Source organism: Carcharodon carcharias, chromosome 11 (genome assembly GCF_017639515.1).
Source record: "Carcharodon carcharias isolate sCarCar2 chromosome 11, sCarCar2.pri, whole genome shotgun sequence".
Classification (NCBI taxonomy): domain Eukaryota; kingdom Metazoa; phylum Chordata; class Chondrichthyes; order Lamniformes; family Lamnidae; genus Carcharodon; species Carcharodon carcharias.
In genome coordinates, this window is record NC_054477.1 from 32145943 (window position 1) to 32164627 (window position 18685).

General features: G+C 41.0%; 1 protein-coding gene across 2 annotated transcripts in view; it reads right to left on the reverse strand.

The window, feature by feature from the left end:
- LOC121283980 (F-BAR and double SH3 domains protein 2-like) overlaps window positions 1-18685 on the reverse strand; it is a 261393-nt gene that overhangs the window by 117249 nt on the left and 125459 nt on the right. For both annotated transcript variants that reach the window (XM_041198843.1, XM_041198844.1), the window contains exons 6-7: window positions 13156-13289; window positions 4011-4065 (exon numbers count right to left, since the gene is read on the reverse strand). In XM_041198843.1, the coding sequence (XP_041054777.1) occupies window positions 4011-4065; window positions 13156-13289 (189 nt within the window). The remainder of the gene's footprint in view (window positions 1-4010; window positions 4066-13155; window positions 13290-18685) is intronic.

An 18685-nucleotide genomic window follows, 5' to 3' on the forward strand; every position in this document is an offset into this window, starting at 1 on the left:
TTTAAGAGAGAACGTAAAAATAATCAAATTGGGACTTAAAAAAATGTAGTTCCAAATGAGAGTCTACAAAACTGAAAATGACAGTATCCTCCATAAATCATCTCATATAGAATCAATTTACTTCTATTGCAATATCCAAACTGTTTATATCTCAACCTGCAAGAAGATACCTTAAAAATTAAGAACTTTTACCATACAACATGTTTGTTGTGGGGTGTTGGTTACAAATTGGTATGTCTTAAAGAAGTCTCTGTAGTCTTCCATAGATTAACTGTAACTCTTTATTAACTACTAGAACTACTCAGATGTACAGTAAAGGGCACAAGCTACGAGCTGTCTTCATTTTTAGATTTACATATGTCTCTGACGCCTGGGTCTGTGTCATATGCCTTCCTACATCACTCTGTGGGTGGTCCTGTACTTAGTCCCACATTAACTCTCTATGTGCCAGACTCTTAAATACACCACCACCCACCCCGAACCCCAGGTCTTTATTCAATGTATCTGGAGTTATACCAGTTTACTTCATGTTATCATTGTCATCATTCTCATACATTTATACTGTTGTGACTACCTTATCACTATTACTACATTATCACTACCAGATCTCCCCCCTTCAAGTCCTTGAATTTAAAAGTTCAAGAGGTCTGGAGGCCTTATAACCCTTCCATATCCAGATCGCAGTTTTGTTGGAGTGTAGACTCTATCATTCCTGGTTCTTCCAGTTGGTTTGGAGGTTGAGCTGGCACCTGGGTATACTTTCATTCTTTTCTTCCATTCCCTTGCGTTGAACCGCACCTGGTCGGATCGGCTGTTGTGTTAATTGGTGGTTGCTGATACTCTAACTCATTTCATGTGGGGTGGACGGACATTATGGTCAGCTCTTTATCGCTCCTTTCTCCTCTCCTTTCTTTGTGTGGGTCATCTCAATGTCCTCTGTGGCTGGGGAAGAGCATTTCTGTGGTGAGAATAAAGTTTAGTGGTAGTCTCACCTCTACTTTTTGCTGTTGGCAATAGACAACTGCTACCAGGTTCCAGCATCTTTTGTGGCTTTGGCATGCTGGCTGGAAGCTGCAGTGTATGCACAGTGGTTGCAGTGTTGACCAGTTGTAATGTTGTCAGGGATGGAGGTAGAGGCTGCTTGGACTGAACACTCTCTTTCACCTCTTCCACTGGAGGCATCATGGTTGCCTCCTGGGTGATTGGCTGGCTGACCTTTGAGGGTTTTCTGGGACCTGTGACAAGAATGGACAGATCTGCTTCACAAAGAGAGAAGTTAGTTCAGAGCTGAAGTCCCAGTCAGGGTACTGTTATGATCCCAGCTGAGGTTACCACTGGACAAGCCTGATCCCAGAATGGAACCCAACGTGATGGATCCTAACTTTTAATTTGTTTGTTTAGATACGTGGAGCAGCTACTAAACAGAGCCACAGGAGACAGCTGATGAACTTTTAACAAAAGAATAAAACGTTCATTAAACAAGAAAAGATGAGCCATATTAATCCTTCACCCACAACTATACCTTTACAGATATATACAGATTTGTAAGAATAACACAAGTTACAAAAGCTATCTTATATTCTAATGTTCAAAGTACAGTCCACATAAACCAACTGGCAACCTGTGGTCAGGCACACCACATTCTGAAACCAACTGACAGATGCCACCCCCAGACAGATGTAATGGATCTCTCATCAACTCCCCCCAGGCGCATGTCCCACCATGAGCCAACCAGTCTCACTGAATGCCGTCTTTCACACGAGAGGTTCCAATCTCCACTCTCCAAGGACTCGCTTTGGAATCTTCTCCCAAAGCGACGCTTTTCTCTCAGATGCCTTCCGCAAGGGTTCATCTGCAGGGTTTCAAAAACCCCTTTTAATGTTCCTCTCCCTTGTGTCACCAATTGCATTCAAGCTGTCTTCCACGCACCCTCGCTTGCTGATTAGCTGTCAAAAGTACACTGCTGCCCACAGCAAAGATTTTCAGACCTTCAGCCATCTCTTTGGACCTTCTGGCCACTTGCAAGCTGTTCTAGCTTTAAATCTGCTTTCTGCAGCTTTTGTCTCTGAAGCTTGAAGCCTCTCTGCCCCTTACTCTTAACTTCAACTTCACAGGACCGTTTCCAAATTCCTGTCCTTCCTTTCACTAGAAGGTCTTCTTGGGACTTTTTGTTCCACACCCCTGGATTTTGGGGTCTTTCTTTAGCTTGGGACTGGCTATCTGTCCACTTTTCTCGAGTCTCTCCTGGCAGTTGTCTTCAAAACACAGTGAACTCAAACAGCTTCCAAATCAAACTGCTGTTTCTAGTTTCTTATGTGTATCCGTGGGAGGGACCTGCCTCTCTGGACCCCTTTGCTAGGCAACAGCCCAGTTTCTCTATGCTTGTTTGTTTAACTTAGCTGCAACAGTCGTAAAACTCTCATTAGAAATGCAGGTACCTTTTAAAATGAAACTAAAACTCCACTTGACCTTTCTTAACACAAATACAGAAATACAAATCAAACTTAATCTTTAAAGCTAAAACTCATTCCTAACATCCACAAATACCAATATAACTTCCTTAAATTATCTCTATTTCCTAACAATACTCTTCTTTGTTTGAGGACTCGAAAAGATGCAATTCTGTTTGATTAATGACACTGGGGTTTTCTTGACATCATCTGCCATTTTGAGGAGATCCAAGGCTACGCAGTCATCCCTGCTCAGGAGAGAGAAAGGCTGGTTTTGGATGCCATACATCAGCTTGAAGATCTGTTTGCTGCCATACCCCAGTGGTTCCAGGATCATACCCATAATTGGAAGTCTGATTTCTCTGGGCCCGTAAAGTAGCGTGTCTGTTGTTTGAAGGCAGAAGTCTTTCAGCCATGGTTCTTTGTCTGACAGGAGTGTTACGTTGGGTCTTGTGTCTAAATTAAAATTTGTTAGATGGTCATTGACAGAAATGTCCGCATTCCAAAATGAGAAACCAAGATCTTTGACCTCACCCTCCCCGTGTGCAGTTTCAACCTTTAGGCCTTTGGTACATTTCAGAGGTTTTACCTTGCACAGTTTGCTATGTGTCCAAATCTGTTGCATCAGAAGCAGTGAGCTGCATTTGCAGACACTGATCTCACCTATGAGGGCACTTTGCTCCACAGCGAAATCTCTGCCTCAGCTTCCAAGCCTTTCTTCCGAGAAAAATTGTTTCCTGGCAATTTTTCCTCTATGCCTCTGCTTCATTTGGAGCTTCTTTCAGGTCAGAATGTTTTATTTAATTGAATCTGAGTCTTCTAGCATTTCAGATTGTCTCTGCATTTTAGCAAGGTTCTGGGTTTTTAATCGCACCATTGCCACCATGTTGTGTTTGAATGCAGAAGAAGAATATGTTGGTTACATATTGGTATGTCTTAAAGTAGTCTCCGTGGTCTTTCACAGGTTAACTGTGAGTCTTTATTAACTACCAGAACTATTTACATGTACAGTAAAGAGTGCAGACTAGGAGCGGTCTCCACGCTTAGGTCTACACATGTTTCTGTAGAACATCACACTGATCCGAGTCTGGGTCACATGCCTTCTTACTTCACTGTGTGGGTAGTTCTGTACTCAGTCCCACATTAACCCAATATGTGCCAGACCCTTATACTACATTGTTCAGAGGCTTCGTGTACCCAAGTAATATGCTCAATTCACCAGAGATCATAGTTTCAAGTAGTTGCGGGGGGGGGGGGGGGCTTGTGTTTAATTCTCCAACTTCAATCTTGTTACTGCTTCAGCGTTTCTTGGCAGGATACTGCAACTGCGCACAATTAATCCTTCTACCCCAACGTAGGAAAATAAACTGTTCTCATCTTGTTACAAATACGCCTCATCTGATTTTGGGGTGCCCAAAATTGTTCAAAATTTCAGACAACATCCGTTTGGCTAAGTTAAGCAGACTTGGGACAAATTGCAGAAAAGTTGTATGAAAATTAATAGCTCAAGAATGAGATCAACAGGAAACAAACAGTCATTCAAACTGTTGCATAACTCACCTTTACACTTGCTTTCTGTAAACTTATTCTTGACTGAAACAGACTAAGCTTAGACCTGAAAAATAAAGAAAAACTTGACGATTTAAACAGTGCACTTGATTGATAGGATTTGATTTTATTAAATTAGTGCAAGCCTGGTTTATGGAAACATCAGATGTCAAAATGGAAATCATTCACTGTTACTATTTCTTTTGTCTAGCTAACTGACAATTTGTCAAGATTTAAAATGCATACTTATATTTAATATGCTTATACATAAATAAAGGCGTTTCTGTGCCTCAGTGGATAGCATCCCTACCTCCAGGCCAGAACCAGATTCAAGTTGCACTTCAGGACTTTATGGCCATGGAAGGTGTGTGCATAATGTGGCCAAACAGGTTGATCATTAGCCTGTAAATCCTTCCAATATGCCTGATGGCAGGCAGTAAAGAACAGACGTTTCCTGGTCAGTCATACTGCAGAAGGCAACAGCAAACCACTGCAATGTTTTGTCAAGCATAACCATTGAATTAATCCAATGGAAGTCCATGGTCGCCAACACCCTCTTTGGGTATGGTACCTGAAGGTGGAGGAGAATACATAAATAGGACTTAGCCACACAAAGGCCAATATTTAACCATGCCCATCAGATGAAAGTGGAGTGGTTAAAAGGGCAGTCAGCGCTTCAAGCTATATTTTCGATCCACTGCTGTACTTCTCCAAGAAGCCTAGCAAATCTCCTGCAAAAGGACCGTGGGGTCATGCCTTGCCAATAGTTGTCAAAGTCACCACAGCCCTCAACTTTTTCCACCACTGGCTCCTTTCAGTTTACAGGGGACATCGCCTGTATCTCTCAGTCTGCAGTTTATGACTACATTAAGCACATGACTGACACCGTTCACCAAAGCTGACTAATATATAAACTTCCCCACTGATCTCAACAGTTGTCAGGAGCACACTTGGGGATTTTCAGCATTGGTTGGCTTTCCCCAATTGCAGAGTATTATTGTCTACACAGTTTGCTATTAGGACACTAGTCAGCAAGCAACATTGGTAATTAGAAAAGGCTGCTCCCCATTATTGTGCAGCAAGTGGTTGATCAGGCAAACAAGATCAAGTATATTTGCCCACAATACTCTGTATATAATCACGACTATCCCAAGAACATGGCAGGATGACCCCTATGGGACATACATGACTCATGACATCCTTCTGCAAACCCAAAATTACTCAGCAACAAAGGTATAATCAAAGCGTAGGTCCATCAGGGTCATTAATGTGCACATCATAAGGATGCTGAAGGAATGGCTCAGGTGCCTCAGTAGGCTAGGAACTCCCAGCAGGATGTTGCTCTAAGAGTCTCTTACACCAAAGAAGTGTTTTGCATACTTTACCACCTAACTATACTTACAGTCCTTAATTTAGAGCAGACAGAGCAGCAGCTGACATCATTGGCTAAGGAAGGAGTAAATGAAGGAAGGCCACCTCAATGTCTTGCAGCAAGCAATGTGAGGGATCAGTTAATTACTCAGCCATTGAGCCAAAGCTGATTTCCCAGCCCTGAGAACCTACACTGTCCCTCTGCTTAACTGACTTTGATTCCTCCTTTGCCAAAATAAAACTTGTATTTGTATAGCACATTTCAACATTCCAGAATGTTCCAAAGCACTTCATGGTTAATAAAGTACTTTTGAAGTGCAGACACTGTTGAAATATCGGAATTGGCTCCCTTCCTGACAAACCTTCCAACATCTCTTACAGTTGTTTGAAAATTGCCAGAAGTTTCCCTTTCATGGCTGGGCCCTTAGAGTCCTCATTTATGTCATTCTCAGCAGATCTGAGAGGGCCTTGCACTCAACAACCCACCTCCTGTGCTTCCCCTGCCAATAGTGCATGCTGCTGCCCACTTATGCTAGTTGTTTTGCCACTTGCAGACCTCTTTGGTTCAAGGTCTAATCCATGTGGAGTGCTGATCTCTATTGGTGTTTGAAGGGGTAGAGTGCCTGACAGTACAGGTGGAGGAGGATCGGCTTCCTCTTATCAGATGCATCTTGCTGCAAAAATTGAACTAGAAAGGAGAGAAAAGGGACAAGTTAAGATGGCAGAAAAGAAGCTAGGTATTTGCAGGTAATAGCTTGAGAATACATCTTGAATTTGTGAAGCCTGCTGCATATTTGTTTAGGTGAATGCAGGGTTACAAGTAATATGCAGACAGCTTGTTGAGCTTGTCCGCCAAGCCTCACCTTTCCTGATGCTGATGGCTTTGCCTGAGCCATTCCAGAGCATTCTATTCTGCTTGGTGGAGGGCAACGTTGTTGTTGATGTCTTGTTCCTTTCCATCATATTATTCACTGAGTATGAGTATGCATTAAAAACAGTTGGTAGCAATATATGGGGCTAATGCCATTAGTGCACGTGTTGAGATGTGGTGAAAAAGCAAGATGAAATGGTAACGGGGAGGTGCTGAATACAAAGAGAAGTGTGTATAACGTGAAATACAGCATGAGGAAAAGTTGCTGTTTGTGCAAGTAATAGTATGTGAGAAGAGCTTACTGCTAGTATGTGGCCTAAAGAGAATGAAGGAAGAGGTGAGTGATTGTGTCTCTCTGTGACTGTGTCCTGAAGGATGTGATAGAGGGGAGAGAATTGTTCAGTGGTGGAGAAGGGAATAAAAGGAATGTTAACATGCTGTAAAAGAGCTGGAGAGGTGAAGAGTTGTGCTCACTCTTGCTGCTTGTGAGGTAATTGAAACCCATGCTAAGGGTCATGCTGGCCCTTTCAACCAAATTTTGCTTGGCATCTGCCTTGGGAATACTCATGCAGTTTCTGGGGAATAGTTGCTACCTCCTTGTTCTGACTTCATCCACAACGATCTCCAGGGAGGGATTAGAAAAGCAGGGGAGACCTTCTTCACATTGATGGAACCAGGACGTCTTCTAGTATGCAGAAATAAAAAATGGAAGCAGGGGCTGCAGCCTTGCTTGAAGATGTACAACCTCATCTTGAAGTGTCCTGGGAATTTTGCTGAAAAATGCATGCAGCGGCCTGTCTTATTCCGAACTCAATCAGGAGGGCAGCCGCTTAGTCAAATGGAATTGAGGCCCAGCAGTTAAAATTTCTAGGTGACGTCATGGGGGCTCAGACTGTGTGTTTACGTCTCTGCAGGACTTAAGCCCACAACTTTCTGACTCAGAGGCGGGAACACCACCACTCAGCCAAGGGTCAGTTGAGGTCCAGCAAAACTGCAAGTTATTGGATAACCGGATAAACACATGAGGTTTTGGAATACATATGGGTCTGAGGAAAAAGCAGGACACAAGGATTAATTTTGGACTGCTTTAACAAAGAACCAGCTTAGGGATAATTGACAGAATGGTCTCGTTCTGAGCTGTAAAGCTATAATTCTGTGCTTATATCTAATAACTACAAAATTAACACAGGTAAATAATCAGATTCTGGAAAAAATATCTAAGTCCAACAGTTGATCTAATATTAAAAGTATCACCATAATGTCGGGAGAAGCTACAGAGTAAATAATTAATTTTGAAGTATATTCACACCAATGAAAACCTACTGAATTAATATGGGCCTTCTCTGAAATAGTGGCGAAATCACACACACAATGCAGTGCCCACTAACAAAACAGATAGTAAAAAAATAACAAACTGCAGATTTCAAACCATTAAGAATGAAGTGATGCTAAGTAAATGGCAAGTGTGTGTGTTGGGAAGGGGGAGGAATATATCAAAGTTATTCAAATAATACAAGGGAATGAACAAAATGGATAAAGAATGGTATTTGCCTCAAAATTAAGACAGATAAACTTGACAACATACACCTAAATTAACAATGGCTAAATGTAGTGCACAATTTCATGCTTAAATTGTTGATTTATGAAGTGGTCACTTTGCATTGGCTTGTTTGAAACATTTCAAAGTTGGATCAATGCCGTAATTAGCAAAGCACAGAGGGTGAGATTGCAACTGGAAAACAGCTCAAACCAAATGGGAGGTAGATAGGCTGAAAGATACTTGCTTGCATCTACGTGCTTTATAATATACACTGCATGGGAAAATTTAAAATACATTTTTGTACTATAATGGTAAACATTATTTTTTCCCTTACTAATACCCATTAACCAATCTTAATTACAAGGGAAAGACACACATTTCCAAAAAAAATTATAGCTCATATGGGGGCAGCAATTGCAACCTTTGGTAGCCTACATAATATTACTGTGCCCGCTAAGGCCATGGGTCAACTTTAAGAATGCAGTCTGCATATATGTTATATACAACCTACTTGCTGAAACCACGTCCATATTCAAAAGATATTTTTCCACTCCTTTTTACTGGTATCATTAAAATGGTCAGAGTAGCACTGTCTGGGAGGTTTTGTTCACCATTGAAACACTATAATGCCCAGCCCCAGAAAAGGGGTCAGGATTTTGCAGCCACTATCAGAATATCAGTCACGTCAAGTCAGCTTGTTAAACACCCTCCTCCATCCCCAGTGTAAAACAGCAGAACACTCAGGGACACAAAAAACCTAGTTTTACTAGTTACCACAAATTTTATTTAATTAAATTGTATAAAATACTGAAAAATATATATTTAAAATAACAGCTTGCATTTCATTCTTGTTCATAAATTTGTGCAGACATAGCTATGCGACATAGGTTTTCTAACTTCACAGCAGCAGGATGGAAATAACATCCATGAAGCATCTCACAGAATATACATCTGTAAATACCCAGCACCTAAAAGCCCAAGGAAATTCTTAAAACTAGTCACAAGCTTCGGACTGAAGGGCAAATCTCTGCAGTGGAAATTTCTAACAGACATTCCCAAAGTTAAATAATCAATTTTACTGGCAAGTTTAACAAATTTGGGTCCGCCACAAATCCCTGCTCAGATTCAGTAGTATCAGTTGCTTAGGTAACTTGATCCTCTTGTATTTATTAGACTTGACTTACACTACCTGATATCTATTTGTGTGATACCAAGGAATATAATAATAGCAGCTCCTCGTAATCTGCAACAGGTCCTCAAGCCTTTCTTCAATTTCTTTGAAGATTGACTAAGTTAACAGTAGATGAGGAAAAGCTTGTTTCAAATTGTTAACTGGGTTATTTTAAAGGTGAACTTAAAGAGCATTAGGTATAACCAGATTAATTTAGTTCAATTGATATAATTTATCTCCATGTAATAACAAAAATATTGAATACGTGATGCTGTCTTACTTCAGTATTGTATTGATCAATTTAAATAGTAACTTTTCTGCATTTTGTTTAATTGGCCTTAGCTATTCTTGGTCTTTTCTGTTTCTGTACCTCCTTTGTTGCAAAACTAGACAGTCCTTTAGGTATCTATAATTTTGCTTTATTCCTGACTTTATTCAGAAAAAAATTAAAAATCTTCTAACACCGAGCATCAGATATTTTTACAATTACGGAGGTCAGCTACCAAACTGCATTTATTTACAGTCCAAAAGGACACAATATCAAAGCTAGCACATTAGTACTATAAGTATCTTCTGTCTCAGGCCCCTATTTAGTTGCAGGAAAGCACTCTTTTAAAACACATTTTAGGCAACTTTTTTTTTCTAATTCCTTTCCAAAGAAAGAAAAGTCAAAATATCCTAAACCTTGACTGAAAGTTTAGTGTATTATTATAAGATTAACTGGGGGAAAGCCAACTTCAACTGAGTAAGAAACAAAAGCAAAAAACTGCGGATGCTGGAAATCCAAAACAAAAACAGAAACAGAAATACCTGGAAGAACTCAGCAGGTCTAGCAGCATTGTTTTCAACAGAGTAAGAATGGATCTAGATCGAATAAAATGGAGTCTAAGATTGGCAGGAAGAACAGTTACTGAACAATGGGCTACCTTCAAAGAGGTGATAGCTCAGGCACAATCAAGGTATATTCCCTTAAAAGGGAAAGGCAGGGCAAACAAAGCCAGAGATAAAAACAAAAAACTGCGGATGCTGGAAATCCAAAACAAAAACAGAATTAAAACAAACACCACCGCACCCCCACCCCCCCCTCCACCACCTTAAACCAGCTTATATTTCCCTCTCCTTGTAAAGAAAGATCAGTTCTGTTGAAGGGTCACGAAGACTCGAAACATCAACTCTTTTCTTCTCCACCGATGCTGCCAGACCTGCTGAGTTTTTCCAGGTAATTCTGTTTTTGTTTCAAACAAAGCCAGAGCTCCCTGGTTGACAAAGGAGATAGAAATTAAGATAAGAAAGAAAAAGTGTGCTCATGACTTATTTCAGGTAGAAAATACAATTGAGAACCAGGCTGAATATAGAAGGCTCAGAGAGGGGGTTAAAAGCAAATAAGAGAAGCGAAGCAGGAGTATGAAAATAGGCCAGCAGCCACAATAAAAGGGAATCCCAAAATCTTCTATAAGCATATAAATTGTAAAACTATGGTAACAGGAGGAGTAGGATTGATTAAGGACCAAAAAGGAGATTTACACATGGAGGCAGAGGGCAAAGCTGAGGTATTAAATGAATACTTTGCATCTGTCTTTACCAAGGAAGAAGTTGCTACCCAGGCCATGGTCAAAGGGGAGGCAATTCACGCTCTAGAAGAGTTCAATATTAATAAGGAGATGGTATTGGAGAGGTTGTCTGTGCTTATATAAGGCACCAGGACCGGATGATATGCATCCGATGATACTGAGGGAAGTGAAAGTGGAAATTGCAGAGGCACTAGCCATAATTTTTCATTCTTCCTTGGACTCAGGAGTGGTGTCAGAGGACTGGAAAATTGCTAACTTTACACCCTTGTTCAAAAAAGGATGTAAAGGTAAGCCCAGCAACTACAGGTCAGTCAGTTTAACATCAGTGTTGGGGAAACTTCTAGAAACAATAATCCAGGACAAAATTTATAGACACTTGGACAAATGTGGGTTATTTAAGGGAAGCCAGTATGGATTTCTTAGGGGAAAATTGTACTTAATTAACTTGTTGGGAGTTTCTTGAAGAGGTAGCAGAGATTGATAAGGGTAATGCTGTCGCTGTGGTGTTCAAGGACTTCCAAAAGGCATTTGATACAGTATCACACAACAGACCCGTGAGCAAAATTACAGCTCATGGATTATAAGGGACAGTGGCAATGTGGATTTAAAATTGGCTCAGTGACAGGAAACAGAGAATATTGGTTAATGGATGTTTTTTGGGCTGGAGGAACATTTGTAGTAGATTTCCCCAGAGGTCAGTGTTGGGACTCTTTCTTTCCTTGGTATATATTAATGACCTAGACCTTGGTGTATAGGGCACAATTTCAAAGTTTCTGGATGATACGAAACTTGAAAGCTCTGAACTGTGAAGAGGATAGAGTAGAACTTCAAAAGGACATAGACAAGTTGGTGGAATGGGCAGACAAGTGGCAGATGAAATTCAATATGGAGAAATGTGAAGTGATTCATTTTGGTAGGAAGAACGTGGAGAAACAATATAAAAAAGGGTAAATTCTAAAGGGGGTGCAGAAGCTGAGGGAACTGAGTATATGTGCATTAGTCATTGAGGTGGCAGGACAGGTTGAGAGTGTGTTTAATAAAGCATATAGTATCATTGGCTTTATTAAAAAAAGACAATGAGTACAGGAGCAAGGAGATTATGTTGGACAAGTATAAAACACTAGTTTGCACTTGGTTGGTGTAGTGTCCAGATTTGGGTGCTGCACTTGAGGAAGAAAGTGAAGGCATGGAGAGAGTGCAGAAAAGATTCATGAGAATGGTTCCAGGGATGAAGAACTTCAGTTATGAAGGTAGAATGTAGAAATTAGGGTTGTTTTCCTTGGAGAAAAGACTAAGGAGATTTGATAAAGGTATTCAAAATCATGAAGGGTCTGGACAGAGCAGAAAGTGGGAAACTGTTCCCACTCATGAAAACATTAAGAATGAGAGGGCACAGATTAAAGTAGTTCGCAAAAGAAGCAAAAGCGATTTGCGAAAAAAGTTTTTACGCATCGAGTGGTTAAGGTTTGGAATGAAATATCTAAGAGTTTGGTGGAGGCCAGTTCAATCAAAGCAGTCAAAGGGGAAATAGACTGTCATCTGAAAGGGAAGAATGTGCATAGTCATGGGGAAGTGGTGGGAGAATAGCACAAAGGGGAATTACTCATTTGATGCAGACACGATGGGCTGAACGGCCTCCTTCTGTTCTGTAACAATTCTATGTATTTTGTTCCGGAATTGTGCAATATCTTTCTTTGTCTTAGTGTTATTTTTAATTGTATAACTTGACCTGAATGACATTTAAATCACTCACGTTTTCTGCTGCTTCATCACTGGTGCTTTTTGCTACAACTACTTTACTCACATTTACTTAGGAATTTGGCTGGTAACTGAAAACTGACACAAGATATAAATATATCTTACCTATTGACATTTTTTAAGTATAAAATGCAGTCAGAATTATTTTTATCATGTGCTTTTCATCTAGAGTTTCAAAATTCCATGGATATAAGAAAATACTGTGGATGCTGGAAATCTGAAATAAGAACCAAAAAAGCCTAAAAAGCTCAGCAGGTCAAGTAGCATCTGTGAAGAGAAACAAAGTTAATGTTTCAGACCATTCATCAGGTGAAAGTACATTGACTTGAAACATTAATTCTGTTTCTCTCCACAGGTGCTGTCTAACCTGTTGAGTTTTCGAGATTTTTTTGTTCGTATTTCAAAATTACATTACCCACCTCTGCTTTTCTCATTATTTTTCCATCTGTTGCAGTACTGCTTCTCCTGATGCAAGCTAATCTAAAACTAAGTTGGATGGCTTTTCATGACAAGGGTTGCTGTTGCAATTACAATTCAATATTTAAATAAAACATAGTTGGAGATCCCATTAGCATTACTAATAGTATTGCTGCAGTGGAGCCTTTTGCCAATTCCACAAATGCATTTAAGTTTCAGAAAACTTCAAACAGAACGATCTTCAGGCCATCAGTTTTCTAGTAGACATGTGTCCAATCACAAGAATAGATCAGACCAGGTAACACGCCTTGTATGTGTGTTTCATGAGAAGTGTATTTCAGTACGTTGATTAATGCAAGTATAAATATTTGAAGAACAAATTAAATGCTGTAAACATTTTGCCTTGAACTAGCAGATGGCAAAATATCCCCATTAATATAGAAAAAAATTAAACACACTTGGCCTCTATATCTGCTTTCTCCCGCGCTGCGTGAGCCATCTGTTCCAGCTCAAAATACTTCTTTTTAGACTTTGCCAGATCCTTCACAGTCTCCTGGAATTCAGTCTGGATCTTTGTCAGCTGATCAATGCACTACAGAAACAAGATAACACTACATGTTAGGCACAACACAATAAGAGAGAAGTTTTTCTTGTTAACATTAATAACTGATAATTATGATCACAAAATCATGGAAGATGGTTGCAGCAATAGATAAGTAGAAAACTGCTACTTTTATTATGCAGCACAATATAACTGGTATATTTTTAACTCACATTCTCCTTAAAAAGTTGTCAAAAAGTAGTTAAGATATTCCACTATTTCTACATATAGGAGATTTATATATGCTGAAGTCAACACTCAATTGGAAGTCATTATTTTGAGTCTGCTACCTCGAGGGGAAATAAATTGCAAACACAAAACCATGGATCCTTTGCTAAAATTACCATACCCCAATTTAAATGTTCCTGTTCCTTTAGCTCCATTGATGCATGAAGATAGCTCTCAAAAATGCACGTTGTGTTATTTATTTAATCCATCTCATTGCTCAATACAACACTTCACAGCGAAGGACACAACAATATTTAAAATAAATTTCCAGGCTACAATAAGCTTGTGCCTGATCAGAATAATCTCCAATGAGTGCCAACACATTTCAAGGTTTAACGATAAAAAAGTATAATGCATGTGGACATTGATTAATAAGTTGTTGCTTTTTTACATGTAGAAGATACTTGTCACCAGATTCCATTAATACTGGATGCTGTGCAAACTATATGGACACTAACTGTGCTATAACTACTATTGATACTTGAGATAATTTAACAATTAACCAACCATTGCAATCAATGGCACATCTGATGACCAAGGGATTAATAACAATGGCCGGGATTTTCCCTGAAATCGGCAAAGTCCAAAAGCGGGTAGGGAAATCGGCATTTGACTGGCCGACAGCAAAGATGGCTTTTTCCACTGTATTGTGCGTCACTTTGTTGAAAAAATTGAGGCAGCACAGGTTTCAGGTCAGGTCGTTGGTGTGGCGGCCTCTGATTTGCCTGCCCCATTGTTACCTCAAGACTTGCGCAATTGGGCGCCATATTTAAAGGTCACCCTTGCAGAGCTAACGCTCTCTTAAGGGATCGAAAACTGGTGGAAAGTCATGGCTTCCAGAGGGAGGATACAGGCTGAGGCCAAATTAGGTGACGCCTCTCTCCACTAGACGCAGTGGAGGCCTGCTGCGAAGTCCTCTACCTCTGCTCTGGGCGAAGAACCTCATCCAAGGTGACAAATCCAGCATGGGAGACGGTGGCAGCAAAGCAGAACACCAACACGCTACAAAAGAGAAAGTTACCTTTCTCATCACTCTCAACTCTCACACTCACAAACCCTCATACATCTACAGGGATCTCACACTGCCAGCTCAAGAGACATCACCACTCACTCTCTCACACAAACTTTCATCTCCTCTGCGGATCGTGTCCTCATCCTGTCCATCGCACCACTCTCCACCCCATATCGGGCATCCTTCTCATCTGGCAGGTTTCCTGCTTACATTCTCTCCATCTGTCTTCATGAAGGGCAAGCTGGCTCATAACAAAAGGAGAGGTCCCAGAATGGGGGTGGAAGGCCTCGAAAGAAGAATAGAGCCATCCATCTGGCAGTGAGGATGTGGACTGCTCCTGCGCTGACAGTGAGGTCAGCGGTGCTCAACCAAGTGAAGACCCTGCACTACAACATCTATCAGGCAACCATACTGTGAGTGATGACTCCTGTTCTGCAGTCCCCCACCATGCACTAATAGTCTCCCCTTTCTTTCGGAGGCACATGGGAAGCATCCAATGGCATCCACGAACCAGGTGCTTGACTCAGGCCCCAAAGACACCTCGGAAGAGGAATCTGATGACACCCTAATTGAAGACTTGTCACAGTGCTCATCCACACCCTCCACCAGACCAGCGCAGAGACACACATCTCGGTGGGATCTAGTTCTAGAGTAGCCTCAGGGTCACAATCTGGTGAGCACAGTACGCTGTCTGATCCATAGCAGAAGGCAGGGCCATCCCAGGGTGCCAGAACGCGGAGGACAGCTGGAAGTCAGGAATCTGCTGAGTCCGAGTCAGATGACAAGCCTCTGGACTCAGTTCTACCTCAGTTGCTGGAGCTGCAAAGACATGCTTTGGAACATCAGATTGCAAACACGATGGAGGAATCCCGTCTGCCTTCAGACTGAGGTGATAGCACCAGCAAGCCAACGCACCAAAGTCAACATTTTTAGGGTGGCGGCTGCCGGGGAGACCTTGGTCCAGGACAGTGATCCTGCACTCCATCACTGAGGCACTCATTGGCATCTATGAGTATCAATGCGAGAAGGGGGTGGGGCACCTTGTGCTCACTCCAGCTCCCCAGTCCTCTCAAGGAGTCAGCCAGGGGCCCTCGGGCATCCACTGGGAGGATCATTGGCTGATGCACACCCCAGGGTAATCCACCCAGGTGACTCCGGGAGTGACTGACCCATCCAAATCCCATCTTCCTGTGACTCCGGTAACTCCACAGGCTGAGGAGGATGGCACTGCCACACAGCAGGACCCCGAGATGCAGGCTGGAGCCCTCCAAGATCACCTCGGACAACGGGGCGTAGCAGTCTGCAGGCCTCCTCCACCTCAATTGTGGAGGTTGGGGATGCACCAAGACGTAGTGGCAGGATTAGGAATGTCATGGTGATGTATTTGCATAAGGTGGGCATGGGTATTAGCCACTTTTACATAATGTTCACCTATGCAAATAAACTTATATTCATGTTTCTTCATCTTTGGCTCCTTGGTATGATAAGGTATATTTGCGTTATTCAGAATTGAAATCTTGGTCCCTACACAAAATGAAGTCACGATTTGCAGTCCAGAGCCTCTCCTCTGTGCACGTAACCTCTGACTGCAGTGATTGATGCTGAAAGGAACTGGTGATTATGTTTCCAAAAAGATTAAGTACTTTTGAAGTCCATGTTCCTGCTGTATTCCAGCAAGGTCTGCATGAGATGAGGCTCTTTACAGAGCGTGAGTGTGATGACCTCTGCCAGGCTGGTGCCAGATACTCAGATGCTCTCAGGAGAGTCCTCACTGCATCTCGTCATCCTCCTCTCAGAATCTTGCGGCTATTAGGGCCTCAGGAGCATGCCTGTCTCATTGCCTGCATCCTGGGCTTCCAGGACCTCATCACCCTCTTGCAGCTCCTCCATACTCATCCTCTAGGACCTCCCCCCTTTGCATCACCACTCGACTGCATCCTGTGCTCTTAGCTCTGATGCAGGCATTATCTTAACCTGCACTCCAAGGCTGCACGGTTAGCTTGGATGAGGGTTACTGCTTAAACCCTGAATAACTACAAAGCAAAGGGTTCTGAGCACCTCCCTCAGTGACTGTTCTATACCCACCTCTTGCGAGGCGATCCTCCAACTTGCCCAGTTGCCCAATTGTTGTGCAGCCCCATAAAATTCGGATTATTTTCCAACTGTGCCCAAGTCAGTGGTACTATCAGTAATTCGTGTTGTTTGAGGGGGCATAATTGTTTCAGAAGCCAGACTCCAAGCATGTCTATGGAGCTGATGCTTAATCTTTAAAGTGCGTTTAGAAGAGTAAGAGGCAATTTGATTGAGACAAGATCCTGAGGGGTTCGGACAGGGTAGATGTGGAACGGATGTTTCCTCTTGTCGGAGAATCTGGAACTAGGGGTCACTGTTTAAGAATAAAAGGATTGCCCATTTAAAGCAGAGGTGTGGTGAATTTTTTTCTCTCGGGAGGTTGGTGAATCTATGGAATCTCTTCCTGAAAAGGCGGTGGAAGCTATGTCTTTGAATATTTTTAAGGCAGAGGTGGATAGATTCTTGGTAAGCAAAGGGGTGATAAACAGGATGACCATAAGCACAAGTTGGAACATATTGAAAATCTTTCCATGATCCAATTATCTGTTGTGATTGAATAGATGTCAGAGTTAATGGCAACCAAAACACTGATCAATCCTGTACTACCAATGCAGTCTGACCATTACTCTTTCACTTATATTCTGTATACTGTTGATTCTAATGCTTTAAGTAGTAGGTACTCCAATTGAAGTCTGGCAGGTTGCCCTTCCTGGTGCTATTTTATATACAGCTTTTTCACCTGTCATCTGACATTCAATCCCCAAACAAATTTTGAACTCAATGCTGTTACACAAAGACTTTAACAGATCCTACAATTGAAGTAGGTTGCTCCTTCAATCCAATCTTGTTGCAGAGGAACATCAACTATATGAATTCATCTTTGAATTTACTCTGCTCTAGAGGAAAAGCCCTAACTCCTCAATTAGGTTTTCAGAACTGTAATCCTTGATAATGTCCCAGTGAATCTAAACTGCATTTCTTCAATTTCTTTTATATCCTTCCTTTAATTCACTGGCTAAATGTAGGCTAACACAATGGAGATGCAATGTCGAAAATATGACCAATTTATTGAAAAGCAAATCCTTGAGAGGTGTTTTAACACAAAAGGCTCAGAGAATGTGGAATACATTGAACTGAGGTGTTTAAAAAGGAGATAGATAATTACTTGGAAAGTAATGGCAAAAAGGAATGAAACTGGGATTAAAAGATAAAAGAGTTGCTGTGGCTAACACAATTTGCACAAAAACATGTTTTTTGTATTCAGATGAACCACAAATGCTGAATTTACTTCACATTGTTCAATTCCTTTTGAACAGTGTCTCATGACAGGAAACTGCATTACTGAGCAAAACAAAAAAAAAATCAGCAAAATTTTTCAATGGAGTTGAATCCAGAAAGAATTTTAAAAAGCATGCATGAGAAGACAAAAATAAAAACAAACAAATTTTGTGTATTTTTTTTAATCTTTATAGCCAACCAATTTTATTTTAGGAAAATGCAGGTAATCAATAGAATCAATGACAAATTATTAGGCCACAAAACTGAGTGACACTACATGTTTCTGGTGTTATTGCTTCTAAGTGAATGAAAGATAGCCAAAAGCCAACAAAAATGCAGATGGGCTCCAAATTTTCATTATCTTGACTATAAACTGAGTAAGGGCAGCTTTCAGATGGCGACACGCTGCTTGTTTACAAATGCATTTTCAAAGTATTTTGTATAAGACTGTCAGGAAAGCTTCCTCACTAATTTTTTTTTTATTGTTTCCACACATGGTCTCGAATCAAACAGACTGCTTGATAACTAGATCATGTAAACATTTCGAAAACCTAGATTGTAATTTTCTCAATCCTTTCTCCAATGAAAACAAGTTCATTGAGTCTAATCATTCACAATGATGGTGACCACTTTAAATTGCAGCTATCAGTGCAGCTATTATTCAAAAGATTTTAAAATAAAAAGACATTGAAACGTTCATCAAATTACAGAAACTTATTCTACATTTTCAATAAGATGCAAAAACATTGCTTTAGCCTTTACTAGGGAAATCAATGACAAGAACTTTTGGGAAATG